General features: G+C 46.3%; 2 protein-coding genes across 2 annotated transcripts; both read left to right on the forward strand.

The window, feature by feature from the left end:
• Positions 1–3844: 3844 nt before the first annotated feature.
• LOC102433903 (keratin-associated protein 16-1) lies at positions 3845–5305 on the forward strand. Its single transcript, XM_006094948.1, has one exon. It carries the CDS (start codon positions 3845–3847, stop codon positions 5303–5305), a length of 1461 nt encoding a protein of 486 aa, XP_006095010.1.
• A 4847-nt stretch (positions 5306–10152) lies between these two features.
• On the forward strand, positions 10153–11719 carry LOC102443214 (keratin-associated protein 29-1). Its single transcript, XM_006094973.1, has 2 exons — positions 10153–11215; positions 11625–11719. The coding sequence occupies exons 1-2, from the start codon at positions 10153–10155 to the stop codon at positions 11717–11719; spliced, it is 1158 nt and encodes a 385-aa protein (XP_006095035.1).
• The last annotated feature ends 3150 nt before the right edge of the window (positions 11720–14869 follow it).

A 14869-nucleotide genomic window follows, 5' to 3' on the forward strand; every position in this document is an offset into this window, starting at 1 on the left:
ACCCGGGCTTCCCTCCCTCTGGCTGGCCGCAGGCACCCGGGACCCGGGCTGGCTTTGCTTGGGCTGGCACAGGCACTCAGGACCCTGGGCGGCACCACCTGGGGCCCCAGCTTTGTCAGGAAGGATGTCCGGAAGACATCCAGTCCATCTGGTCTAATTAGCATATTACCCTTTTATTAGTATAGATGTATCTTTCCAGACTTCTTTCTAAGCATTTTACAAATAAAACTAGGATTATGCTACTTTTGCTTTTAAATTTTGTTTCATTTTTTATAAGCTAACTTGGAGATATAATTTACATGTAATAAATTACTCCCATTTTAGTGTAGTTTTATAAAATTTGGACAATTGTATATATTAAACCACTACTGCACTCAAGATCTAGAATTTTCCATCATCCCTCAAATTCCCCAGTGTCCTTTTGCAGGTAGTGTCCCCTCGACCTGACCCCAATCTCAGACAACCACTGATCTGCTTTATGTCACTATAAATTTTGCCATTTCTAGAATTTCATATAAATTAAATCATATATTGTAAACTTTTTCACTTAGAATAACATTTCTAAATATTTATTCATGTTGCTGTAGCTCTCAATAGTTCATTCCTTTTTATTTAGTGAATAAACTACATTGTATAAATAAACTACATTAAAATATTCATCTACTGATGGACATTTGGGTTGTCTACAGTTTTTTGCTATTATAAATAAAGCTGTAATGAATATTCATGTAGAAATTTTTGTGTGGACATATTTTCATTTATTTAGGATAAATTTCTAGGTGTTGGATTGCTGGGCAAATGGTAAGTGAATGTTTCACATTGTAAAAAACTACCCACCTGTTTTGCAAAGTGGTTGTACCATTTTGTATATCTTGGAGTTCCAGTTGCTCCATGTTCATGCTAACACTTGATATTGTCAGTCTTTTAATGTTTAGCGGTTCTAGCAAGTATCTAATGATAGTTCCTTGTGTTTTAATTTTTTTTTTGCATTAAAAATTCTAGTAGTATTTTCAGTATCTTGCTTTGGGAGAGAATTTGAGATTTGACTCTGCCCTGATTCAGTTTTAAACTCTACTATTTAGGTCATTGTTTGCTCTGCCTGAAATTGGCCTCTTAAATACTGGCTCTATAACCCCTAGGACAAAGCCACAGTCAGAGCAGAAGCATGCCAAAGGGACAAAGTTGCCAAGAGGTCAACTGGTCTACATTGAGCAATTATGATTAAGCGCAGCTCATTCTTTCGTTGCTCATGACCATGGCCTCATGGAGGCATGAATGGAAGGTAGTAATTTCTTTGAATTATTGACAGAGAATTGCTCCTCTTGTCCATGGAGGTCCTCATTCACTCATTCAACAAATATTAATAGTGAACTGCCTACGTATCAAACACTGCTCTGGGTGCTGGGTTTACATCAGGGGATAAACAAAATTCTTATCCTCCTAGTGCTTATATGGCATCAAGGGAGCCAAGAGCTACAGAAGACAATAAAGTAGGAATGGTCTAGATAGTTAAAAGAGCAGCTTATTCCACTTAGCAGGGAAGGATTCTTGGAGGAGATGACATTCTAGCATAATGAATGATGCTATGCAAGTTTTCTGGCTGAGAGCCTTTATGAGGGATTTTTTTTGGGAGGGGCATCTCCATCTGGCATTTTATTGCTGGTTTAGCTGAGGAAGAGAAGGTGGATGGAGAGAAGAACTGGAAATGTGGAGATCAGGGTCTTGGGGTCTTCTCCTTGCTTTATCCACTGCAATGCTTTCTAAAATTCTTTTCCTCTATTGCTGAGTTCCACATCTCAAAGAATGGCACTCCCTATTCCCAATATTTCACTTTCAACCACTAAGCCCTGTAGATTCTGTCTCTTTAAAACATCTTATATCACTCCAGTCCCAAGGCACTGGCTAGTTCACCATGAAGCTTTTGAGTAATTGCCCCAGACCCCTAATGGTCGGCCCACTTCCAGACTCACCCTTCTTCTTCAATCCCTTCTCCACAGCTAGAGAGATAGAGGGCAGACCTGGGCCAAGTTACTCCCCTGCTTAAAACCTCCAGGTGTCAGTATAAAATTCAACTTATTACCATGGTTCATAGGTTTTTCATGATTGAGTGGCTAGTAACCCCTCTAGACCCATCACTATCCTTTCCTGTCCCCTTGCACTTTTCATCTCAGCTATGGAACCATTTGCTGCTCCCCAAATGTATCATGCTCTCTTAAGAAGCCTTCCCTAACTTCCTCAAAACCACATTGCTGTTTCTCCTGGGTGCCCACAGAGCACCCGTGCATCCAGGTGTTGTAGCACTTGTACATATACTGTACCATAATTGCTTATGGCAGTATCTTTCTTCTAAACTTGAGCTCCTTATGGAATTGCAACTCATTCATTCTGTATCATCACACAAAACCCAATGATGGCTGGGTTGGTTGGATGAATAAAATTGAAATTGGGCAAATGATTGCACAAATTAATGAATGAAGACAAGAATGGTGAATGACTGGAAAAATGGCTCAGCTTTTCCAAAGCCGCCTTTTGTATTGATGTTGAAAGCACATGGTGGAGGCAAGATGGGGCCTCAGTGAGCAGGGATATCAGTCCTTGGTGTTTAGAAACTCAGGGTTTGTTTCCCACATCATGTCTCTCTCAAGCAGTAGCATTGACACAATGCTTTGAGAAAGCATTTGTGTTTTTGCTTTTGTTCATAATGCTTTTGTAAAAAAAAAAACACCTGTCTTTCTTCTTTACCCTTTGGGTCTTGGATGTATCTTTCTTCTAGGAGCTGCTAAAATCACCAAAGGACAATAGAGTATACAGATGTCTTATTAGAAAGTTGTACACCTGAAATTTATATGTTATTAACCAATGTTATTCCAATACATTTAATTTTAAAAAATCACCAAATGCAAGAAGAACTCTGGATGTCTACTGGATGCTTGAGGTGGGGGTGAGAGGAAGGAAAAAAAGGAAACAGAAGCAGAATGGCTAGGCCAAGTGCCTTCCAGCGACAGGTAGAGCCAGCGGTCTGGGGCACAGAACAGGACGAAGCCTGTGACATGTGGCTTTGACAAAGGCTCCTGAGAAAGGTCTGTCCAGACAGGATGGTGAGGAGGAAGAAGAGCAGCACTAGATTAGGTGGCAAGCCATGTAGGATCTTTAGCAAGTGACAAACTTTTGGATTCCAATTCCCCTTCTTTTCCTTCATCTGTAATGGAAGAATAAGTTTCCCTATCTCATGGGATTGCTGATGGTTTTAAATAAGATCACTGCTATAAAGTGCATTTGAGATCCAGCCCAGATATCCCCTCTTCCACAGAGTTCATCACTGGTCCTCTCACTAATCCCCGTATGTCTATTGTTAAGTTTATCATTGCATTGCGATGAGTTTGCCTGTACACTTGTCTGCCCACCAGAGAGTGATATCTATGAGAATGAGTGAGTAGGTCTTATGCATGGGCATCCCCTGTAACCAGCTCAGGGCCCGGTACAGAGGATAGAAGATGGATAAACGATAAGTTCTTTTCTTCTTCCCTGTTCATGATGCTCAGAGATACAGATCATTGAAGGTGATGATGCTTATTCCAAGATGGCCTATAACTCCCAGGACTCCACATTTAGCAAGTCAATAAACAAACAGCTTCTTTACGGGTAGATAAACAACCGCAGGTCAACAAACCTTGGCATAATAAGATGTTCCTCTGAAAAGTGGCCCAAACAGCAACGAGGAAAAGACGCAGGAGCTCAACACATCATATGCCGGTGAAGGGGTATAAAAGAGAGGGCCCCAGGGAGCTGTGCCAGTCAGGCAGCCACCTCGCAGCACTCACCAGGAAGCAGAGGCACCTCCATCATGTCTGGAAACTGCTGTTCTAAGAAATGCCCCTCCGTGCCAGCCATCTCTCTCTGCTCCACGGAGGTGAGCTGCAGAGGGCCCGTCTGCTTGCCCAGCTCCTGCCAGAGCCAGACGTGGCAACTGATGACCTGTCAAGACAGCTGCGGAGCACCCAGCTGTGGCTCACAATGCTGTCAGCCCTCCTGTTCCGTGAGCAGCTGTGCCCAACCCGTGTGCTGCGAGGCCACCATGTGTGATCCCTGCTGTTCCGTGAGCAGCTGTGCCCAACCCGTGTGCTGTGAGGCTACCACGTGTGAGCCCTGCTGTTCTGTGAGCAGCTGTGTCCAACCCGTGTGCTGTGAGGCCACCACGTGTGATCCCTGCTGTTCCGTGAGCAGCTGTGTCCAACCTGTGTGCTGCGAGGCCACCACATGTGAGCCTTCTTGCTCCGTGAGCAGTTGCTGCCAGCCTGTGTGCTGCGAGGCTGCTTCCTGCCAACAGGTCCTCTGTGTGCCCACCCCCTGCCAGCAAGTTGTTTGTGAGCCCAGCTGCTGCCCAGCTGTCTGCACTGTGCCTAGTTCTTGCCAACCACTGGTCTGTGAACCTGCTTGCTGTCAGCCCGTGTGCCCCACGCCCAGCTGCTGCCCATCTGTCTGCTCTGTGGGCAATAGCTGCCAGGCTGCTTGCTGTGAGCCCAGTCCCTGTGAGCTATCCTGCTCCGGGCCCAGCATCTGCCAGCCAGCTCCCTGTGTGGCTCTGGTCTGTGAGCCTGTCTGCCTTCGCCCTGTCTGCTGTGTTCCGAGCCCTTGGGAACCACCTTGTGTCTCTAGCACTTGCCAAGAGCCCTCGTGTTGTGTCTCCAGCATCTGCCAACCCATCTGCTCAGAGCCCAGCCCCTGCTCACCAAGTGTCTGTGTGCCTCGTCCATGCCAACCTGCTTGCTACATAGTCCAGCGCCGTCAGTCCATCTGCTGTGAGCCTGTTTCCTGCCCATCTCCCTCCTGCCAGCCTCCCTGCTGCCGCCCGGGGTCTTCTGCATCTGCCATCTGCCAACCGACTTACCCTCGGACTTTCTACATACCCAGCTCCTGCAGACCGTCTTGCACGACTTCGGTCCCCTACCGCCCATTCTACCGCTCCATCTACTCTGGACCCCTCACCTACAGGCAGCCGTATGTGACGTCCATCTCCTACCGCCCTGCCTGCTACCGCCCTTGTTACTCCATCCTGCGCCGCCCGGCCTATATCACTTCATTTTCCTACCGCCCGGTGAGCTCCTGCCTGCCTTATGCTAACTCCTGCAAAAGAGATTGCAAAAAGTCCACTTCCAGCCAACAGGATTGTGCTGACTCCACTCCCTGCAAGGCGCAAGTCTCAGAGGACAATCCCTGCCAGCCCACGGAGGACAAATCCACCAGCCCAACCACCCGTGAGGCCACAGCCAGCCAGCCTGCTGCCACCAAGCCTGCCAACCGCTGAACGGACCTCAGCCCACCAATTCCTGCAAAGCAAACCTCCGACTAGAGAGGAAGCTTGACTGCCCACCCCCTGCCGAAGCGCAGCACGACGTAGCTAGCATCTTTTTCTTTCTGCAGCATCACTCACCATCTGCTAATGTTTCAAATAACTCTTCAGAAATGACAGTATCTGAATGGCCCACATGAAGGCCTCCTGGGCACTGAGAGGACACTCTGGGTGCCTGTCTGCTGCTGTCATCGAGCTGTGCCACATCGTCTCAAGTCTCTTTCCTGGCTACATTGCTTCCAGTCCTCCCGCCTGTGCTCCCCCGCTGTGTGTGCTCATGCTCCTTGGGGACCTCCTCAGTGAGAGAGGGTATTTAACTGTCCAATAAACATGGCTAAGTTGAAGCGACATGCTGTTTTCACCTCTCTCTTGTTAATGCCATCACCTCATCAGCTGACTTGCCTCGTCTTTGAGAGCAGCTCCATCCAACCATTCATCCATCCGACAAGGTTTATTAGAGACTGTGAGGTGCCAGGGACTAGGTTAGGCTCTAGGAATGAGACGACAAAAGTCTCAGTCCCTGCTCTCAGAGCTCACTCCAGTGGAGAGACAGATGGACAGAGAGACAATGAACTATACTTCATCGTGCTAAATGAGGCAGGCACGGGCACTGGGAACTCAGCAGGGTGTTAGGGGGAGCCAGGGGAGGATTCTTGGGGACTGTGATACTGAAGCCTTGTCTTTCAGCACAAGTAGGAATTGAGCAGTTAGAAAGCAGGAAGGAAGAGTTTTCTAGGCAGAGGAAGCACACACATGAATTGTCTGTGAGCACACTATTCACTAGGTGAGGCCTGGGCAAACGTGTGCTTAGAGGAGTGGTGAGCTCTGAGGTCAGGTAATCGGACCATGAGCTGCTCTTGTCAGACCTTGTATGCTGGACAGAGGGACTTGGATGTGGTGCAGGGCTGACATGAAGGCATCAAGGAATTGTATGCAGGGCAGTGACATGAAGAGCACTGTTTTGGAATGTCCCTTTGGCCTTGGTGTTGAGAACTGCAATGAGGAGTATGCTCTTGGATATAGGGAGACTGGGGAGGAAGCCAGTGGCTTTGGGGTCCCCAGTGGCATGAAAACATGTGTGTGTGTGTGGGGGGTCCTAATTACAATAGGAAAGGATTTTTTGTGTAAGAGCTTTACTTATGTTCTCCTAGTCCTGTAAGACACATTTTTTTGTAAAAACTCCATACATAGCCTCTTATAATCTCTAAGGATGGAGTCTCTTCAAAGTGATCATCCATTACACATAATACACAGAACAAAGGGCTATCCCTTGTCCTCAAAATGCAGCTTGTGCTCTCCTAAGCACAGGGGAGGGGAGGCCAGGGCTCTCAACTTTGGCACTATTGACATTTGGGGCTGGGTCATTCTTTGTTGTAGTGCTGCCCTATGCTTGTATGATACTAAGCAGCATCCCTGACCTCTACCAACTGGATGCCAGTAGTGTCTCCAGATTGTGATGACCAAAAATGTCTCCAGACACTGCCAAACACCCCCTGGGGAGTGTGTGTGCAAAAACTGCCCCTGTTTGAGAACCACTGGATTAGACAATGCAGAGTAAAAAGTGAAACTTATCCTGCCACTGGTATTGGCGTTCCTGTCTCATCAGACTATTGGGATTTAGCTCTGTCTCCTTCCAGAGCCAAGAGAGGAGTTAGCCAGATTTTAAATCTCTGTGCCAAGCATGGACTCAGTGTTTCAGGTAAATCACAGTCATTCTGTGAGAAGATTTCTTCTCCCCTATTTTATAGGTGAGGAATATAAAGGACAAACAATGCAAGTGCCCATCCACAGAGACAAGAAAATTATGGTATAGTCATGTAATAGATTATTCTGCTGCAGGGGAAAATGACTGGACAATGGCTACATGCAATATAAGTGAACCTTACCAATGAAATGTGGATTAATATAAACAAGCCTCAGAGAGCACACATGTATCTAAAGTTCAAAACAATACACATACATGAATTTACATGTATGAGTACATATGCATGTACACATATATGCAAATACACACATTATGTTATATATACTATCCTATATAATCCTATATAATAAATAGCTAATATGCTAATTAGACCAAACAGCAGAACGACCATCCGGACGACATTCTGGATAACGCCAGGGCTGCGAGGGCCAACGGGCCTCCAGTATATTTTATATCTATATTCACAAGGGGATGATAAACATAAAATTCAGGATAGTCATAGCTGGTAACATACAAATGATTAAAACCCAGTTCTGCCCAAAGCCTGTGATTTTTCTGTATTGCCATATTTCCTGATGTGATCCCAACATTCCTTTGTGCCTTGAACTAAAATGAAAGTTGTCTTTATTAAGACGTTTCTTTTTTCCAGCTTTACTGAGGTATAATTGACAAAGTTTTAAGATATTGAAAATGTACAGTATGATGATTTGATATACATATATAGTGAAAGGATTTCTCCCACCTAATTAATGAACACATTCATCTCCTCACATATTTATCATTTTTATGAGAACATATAAGTTTTCTTAGCAAATTTTAATTATGCAATGCAGTGTTATCAACCATGTTATAGCCATTAGATCTGCAGAACTTCTTCTAATAGCTGAAAGTTTGCACCCTTTTACCAACCTCTTGAGAGGTTTCTTTAAGAAGAAGGGAGGAAAGAGAAGAAATAGAGAAAAAATTGATGTAAAAAATGGATTTCTTTGAAACAGTAACAGTGGTATATATGGGTAAAAGATATAGGTATCTTTTTCAGATTGAAGTTGACTGGTTTCTCAAATACATTTAAGTTCCATTTTGATTAACTTACTTGGTATTTATTCCTAAATATCTACATCCCAAACCTCTCATCTCTCAAGTATTTCCTTTTGGGAGATAAGACGTTTGGGATATATATATTTAGGAATAAAACATCCTTTAGGGACCCTTGTAGTTTACAAGATATTGAAATGAATAGCGATGAAATGAGGGCAAAAGAAGTGATTGATGCTGTGACATAAAAAGCAATGGTATATTTCATTCCATCGCCCCTTTCCTCTATCAGTCCATTTAAAGAACTCATATGCATATATGATAGCCCATGGACACAGACAATAGCACGGTGAAGGCCTCGGGGGGAGGGGAAGGTACGGGTACAAGGCGAAGGGAGTCAATGGGGGGGGGAAGGGAACATCTATAATACTTTTAACAATAAAGATAAAATTTTAAAAAGAAAGCAGAGAACACACACACAAATAAAAAGATATATGTATCCCTACCAAAACAAACAAAAAAAAGCAGTGGTAGAGGAAAGGCATTTTAACCACTAGGGGAAGAGTTTTCTAGGCATCATTCTTTTTAAAATGAGGGGGTGGAAGGTATAAGGTGATGGCATTTTGTATCTGGTACTTTGAAAAGTATCTTCCAGGATGTCTGACACTCTCAATAATTCTGAGACAGAGAGTAAGAGCAAAAGTAACCTGAGCAACAGCAATGGAATTGATGAACTCCTGGTACTTTGAACACGGGGTCATGAGCTAAGAGGTCCAACAGAGTGAGATAGCGGCAGAACCAGAAATCCAGGGCAGCCCTGTCTGGCTCTCAAAGCCATGGTCTATCCATTCCACCCTGCATCTCCACTGTGAACCAGGCCAGGGTGTGGACCGGTGTGGGATGCTGGAGTTGGATGGTGAACCAGAGCCTGGACCAGCCCAGAGGAAGAGGGAAAGAATCAGAAAAGCACCTTGCAAATCCCTCTTGGAAGAGGTTGATTTAACACTAACACAACTTCGCGGCTATGGCCTCATGTCACATCTGGTTGTTGTGTTTATATTTTACAGAATATATATGCTTTGACTTCAACCTTTCCTGATGAAGCATATGGCAGTTTTAAATTTCCAAATTCAATGATTGTCTTCGGATGTATTGATGAGCAGAGGTAAGTACTCATACCCGTTTGATCTGATGACTACAGTCATCGGAGAGGGCAGATGACCCCTAGCGTGGGGTCTGGGCCACCCACACGTAGCAGGTGTATTGCTGCAAGAATGTCAGCCTTCAGTCACTGTGTTAAAGTCATCCCATTCCCCCTCCAAAGTCGGGAGGTCTAGTAGGTGGTCAGTGTCAGAGGAATTTGGGTCAGCCTAACTTAGGTTTGAATCTTATTTCTACCCTTCATTACTTGCATAATTTGGGGAACACGATTTAAATTCCAAGTTGGTTTGTTACCTCCAAAATGGTGGTGACAATTATACCTAGTAACTAGGGTCACTGCCAAGATCCCATGAAAAATGCCGCCAAGGACTTGGTACGTAGTAGGTATGTGATAATGGAAGCTGTTACTATTGTCATTGGTCCTAGCAGAGTTGTTTCAGGAAAGCTAAATGGGAAAGGTCTAGAAAGAATGTCCTTGACTGATTTTCTGTTCTCCTTCTCTGACATCATCCTCCCTTAACTGGGCCAGGGCTTCGTTTCCAGATTGAATGGCACAGAGCTGCATTCCTGGTGGGAGAGCGGGCTACGGCCTCCTGATGAGGGGTTGTGCTGGGAAAGGCCTGCTTCCGGGAGGTCGGAGCACAACCTGTAAAAGCGACAGCTCATCGCAGGGCAGGAGCAGCATCCAGGAATCCAAACTTAGCAAAGAAAACTCCCTGCTCAACAGACAAGTTGTAAAAGCATCTCCGCGGCTCCTGAAGCCTGCTAATCAGATGTCTGCCTGCAAACCGGTGGAAACAACAACAAGGAAAGATGCTCTATGTCGCGCCAACACCCCTAGTGGAGGCCTATAAAGGTCCCTGTGTATCAGATGTCTTCCTGGCAAATGAGCTCCAGTGCCATGATGGACGGCTGTTGTCCTGGAAATGCCGTGGCCATTCCAGCTGGGCCCACCACCTCCATGTGCCCAACGAGTGGCAGCTTCCGAAATGGCATCCTTTTGCCTAGCTTCTGCCGGAGCAGAACCTGGCAACTGGTCACATGCCAAGGACACTGCCAGCCATCCGGCAGTGTCCCAGGAGGCTGTGAACCTGCTCCCTGCCACCTTACCTGCCTCCCAGCAACTTCCTGTGTGGGCTTTGTTTGCCAACCCATTTGCTCCTGCACAGCCTGCTACGAATCCAGCCCCCGTCAGGCTCCTCGTCTGGTTAGCTCCTGCCAGCCCTCCTGCTCAGAACCCACCGGCGGCCGGGAAAAGTGCTGCAAAGCCAGCCCCGGTCAGCAAAGTTCCTGCCAGGGACCTGTCTTCATGTCCGGATCGCGCCAGGCAGCTTGTGACCAATCAGTCTGCTGTGACACTAGGTCCTGCCAGCCATCCTGCTCTGAGGTGACTCCCTGTCCTGAAACATCGTGCCCACCGACCGCCTGTGCAGCTACTCCATGCCAGCCAACTTGCTGCCAAGCGGGTTCATGCCACCCCATGAGTGGCGAAGGTCAGCCCTGCAGATCAACTTATTACCAGCCCATCTGCTACGTTTTCAAGACTTGCCAATCAGTTCCCTGCATGCCCGTTCCCTGCCAGCCATCGTCTTGCATGTTCGGTTCTTGCAATCCTGCTTGCTGTGTGACCTCCCCTTGCCAGCCACCGCCCTGCCAAGCAGCTCCTTCCATATCCTTCATCTGCCGGCCAGCAGCTAACTGCCAACCCCCTTGCTCTGTGAAGAACTCTTGCACACCCGCATCCTGTGGCACCGGGCCTTCTGGTCAACCAACCTGTGGCGGACCCACCTCCTGCAACCAAGGTGGCTGCAAATCCCCTTTCTGCCAACCAGCCTGCTGTGTGACAGGTTTAGGCAAAGTGTCCAGTGGTGACTCCAATTGCTTCCAGCCAACCCCTCCACATCCCTGCAAAGCCAGCCCCTGCTTGCCGACTTCCTGTCAACCCGGCCTCGAGTCCAGCTCCTGTAAGGCAACTCATGGCTGACGGAGCCCTCTTCACACCTCCTCTGAGCTCTGTGGCTGTCTGCCAGGGTACAGCCATCCCGCGGCGCCCGCCCCCGGCCAAGCACAAACGCTGCCTGCTTGCTCACGCACCCCGTTCCTGCCCCACCCTCTCTCCAGGTCCTGGCGTGGGAACCTGTCCCGCCACAGGAGATCCTTCCTAACCAAGGAGAAGCTGTCAGCGAGCACGGTCCCCACAACAGCTTGCCTTCCCTGATGTCAGTTCACTTCACTTCAGCAAGGCCTTCTTCCCACTTTTCCTTTTGATGCTGCCCAGTCCTTCAAAAGACTCCTTGGCTGCCAGCTGCTAATTAAAGTGGGACTTGTCAAGCATGATGAGCAAGACTCTCAGAGCGCTTTCCTTCCTTTCAGTGCACCGCTTTGTGGATTTCCTTCAGGCCTCCTTGGGCCACGACGCCGCCGGGCCCTCTGAGTCAGGGTCTGCCTTTGGTGTTCGGTTCTTGTAACCCTATTTGTTGATAAAGTTGATGTGCCTTTTGTACCCTCTCAGTGCCATTTATCTTCTTCCCTTGTCAGGTACACCCTCGTATGCCCTTCTAGTCACTGTTCCATTAAAAACACAAACAATACATACGTACTGTTTATAAAGAAGTCAAACAATATAGTACCAGGGAAATTTAAGCATTTATATATACTAGTATAATGTAAAGTTATGAAATTTACTTTTTTCCTTTATTATTGCTTTTAAGAATACTTCAGGTGTATGGCTCTTTACTTTGAGTTCAGGTTAGCCATAGTGTTTCTTCCCTAGCAAACTCCCGATGCCTTGAGAACCTGCAGAAAAGACTACAGTAGGTCCTTGGGTTACGTCGGAGATCTGTTCCTACTGCATGACATAATGCAATTTTCGCCGTAAGTCAGAACCCACCTACATAAGCACCTACGTCACTCACATGGAGCACATACACAGTAATGAAGTGAAACAGTAAAAAAATTTAAAAGAAAGAACAATTCCTGACCTTTATTTGTGGTAAATAAATAATAAAAAACATAAAGCACATATGTACAGACTTCAAAATGTCGGAACTTTTTTTTTTTTATAAATAAATGGAAGATGGTGACGTAACCATGAAACGACGTACGTCGAGTTGGACGTAACCCAAGGACTGCCTGTATTCTGTAGCTCTGCCCCAAGCTGTCTGCCTAATACATCTCTCATCCAGGGTCTCAGCTTGAATTGGGGATCAATGGCTTATTGTTATTGGGTAAAGTGAGAAGTTGCCATTGGAAATGAGACATGTTTTGGCAACTGTCACTGAATTCAGTCTATATTTCTGCACTCTCTTCATAAGGTATTAGGAGAGTCCTTTCCAAATCGCCCTGTGGAAATCCAGATTCATTTTCTACTAAGTTTCTTGGATCAACGAATCTAGCAAAAATAAAAAGTTAAAGCATTTGCCATGACTTGGTCTAAGTGGTCCCATGTTCTCTTTCTAGGGAATCACAAAGGGTCTTTTGAGCAATCCATCCTAGAATATTTTCCTGAGGTGAGGTCAAACTTGAAGGTGCATGATTTGCAGAAACTTGAACATGGAATGGCATTTGCTTGTCTGAACACATTCGGCATCTCTCTTTCTCTAAGATTCCTCACTGTCGATGTGTGTTTTACTTCTATTCTCCAAGTGCTCTGGGACATAATGTGCAAGAAACTGAATGAGGCTCAAGAGCTTGGTTTTTATCACGCTCTTATCTTGGCTAAGGAATGTTTTTGTCCCTAGAAAGAGGGTCTGAAGGCTTTCTGGCCAAGGGCAGGCTATAAACCTGAACCAGGAACAATAAAGAAGACGTGACAATAAAGGAGACATATGCATGCTTTCCTTATCGGCTTTACACGCTCTACTGAACGTAGGCTTCCTTGATTTATGTTTTGGGCATGAGAAAGTTGGAAGGGGTCCACTCTGGTGTTGTTAATCAAGGTTTCTGAGAGGAGAAGGCCTGGGAGCGCCAACACAGGATTCAACCCCTCGTAGAAAAGGCTTCTAACGGAGAGGTTCCCATGGGATCAGAAAGGGCTGGGATTGGGGAGAGACTGCTCTGCCTGTCTCAGCAGTGAGCAGAGCCTTCCCTCTAGGACCCAGTTTTCATTAATATTTGTAAACGGACACAGTGCTGCTACACTCTTTCTGAGCTTCCCATAAATTCTTGGCCATATGGCGGCTGGAGAAAAATGATGAGAGTGACCTGACTTGTGGGTTTGATTCACGAGTCTGGCTGAAGCCAAGGAGCAGTGGAGCCTTCCCGGGCAGCTCAGACAGGGACTGGAGGTTCCGAGGCACTAAAAGAAAAGTGGAAGGAGTGGATGAAATGAAGACGGAGGCTGAGTCCCTGAAATGAACCCCTGTTCTTTCCCTAACAGTCTCACTTGCACAGGAGTGCCTGATCTAGAGGTTGGCCTTCATGTTTGACCCATCTCATAACAAGTGTGTAACTCATGGGAGGGAGGGAAGGAACATGATGGGTGTGAACAAAGACACAAAAAATGAGTAATGCAATAGTCTGATGATAATTCCACATCACTGATAAATTTTTTTTTGGAAGAGAATGATAAACAAGTCCAGCCATCCAAAAATACAATTAGAAATATCATAAATAACCAAAAGATATTATGGTAGGAATGAACCAAAACACAGATTTCAGGAAAGATGCTAATGATGCAAGAGTATGAGTGAGGATGCATAAGGGGGGCCTACAGCGAGATGCCACCCAACACTTGGAATCTACACTAAAAAGGACCAAATTATGTAAAGTCACCTTAAAACGAAGGATATCTCCAAAGTTGGAGGAATTGATTCAGATCTGGTTGAAGATATAGGCAATGTGAAACTTAACCGAGGGTGTTGGCCTCACGGAAACTCGGCGTGAAGACATCGCTGAGGCAAATGTTGGCCATGCCCCTGCCAAGCACTGCACAGGGGAGATGGAGAGTTAGTCACAGGACTGTGAGTTTTCAAGTTCCACTCGTGAGGACTATCGTGAAAGAAACGTGCCAAATGCCATCTGACATTAGTTCCTTTAACTTCCAGTGCCAATTCCATGCTCGTGTGGTAGCTCAGGAGTTCCTGTTACAGTCAATTCTCCTGTAAGTTCATAAGTAGGCGTCCTTGCTTTATGGGCTTGGCTAACGTGAGTCTGCTCCAAGAGGTGGCTTCCTCCTTGGTGTGTAAACAAAAATCAGGTCCAGGGTCATGATCAAGGCTGTGAGTTCTGCCCTGAATGCCTTTCGGAAGACAGCTTCTCCCTCGCCCCCTTCTTCAAGGGAATGCCTAGTCCCATGACAGCGTGTACGTTTTCTTTAAAGCAGACGCTATGTGAATGCTTATGGACTTTGGAGAATGATAACATGCCAGTAAGCAATCAACTAAGTAATGATGGGGTAAGGCAGAGTGCTCAGGGCCCTCCAAGAATCTCAGGCATGGCAGGAATCCTGATAAAAACCTCCGAGTGGCTGTCAGTTCCGATGCCTCATAATAAAACAATGCATGCACCCAGGGTGGTCCAGCCCATCCTTGGAGACCTCTTTTGAAGAGTTTCTCCACATTTCAGGTCATACTCATCCTTGGCCCGCTGGACTTTTCCTCCATCAGAAGCATCTAGGT

The sequence above is a fragment of the Myotis lucifugus genome, unplaced genomic scaffold (genome assembly GCF_000147115.1).
Source record: "Myotis lucifugus unplaced genomic scaffold, Myoluc2.0 scaffold_146, whole genome shotgun sequence".
Classification (NCBI taxonomy): domain Eukaryota; kingdom Metazoa; phylum Chordata; class Mammalia; order Chiroptera; family Vespertilionidae; genus Myotis; species Myotis lucifugus.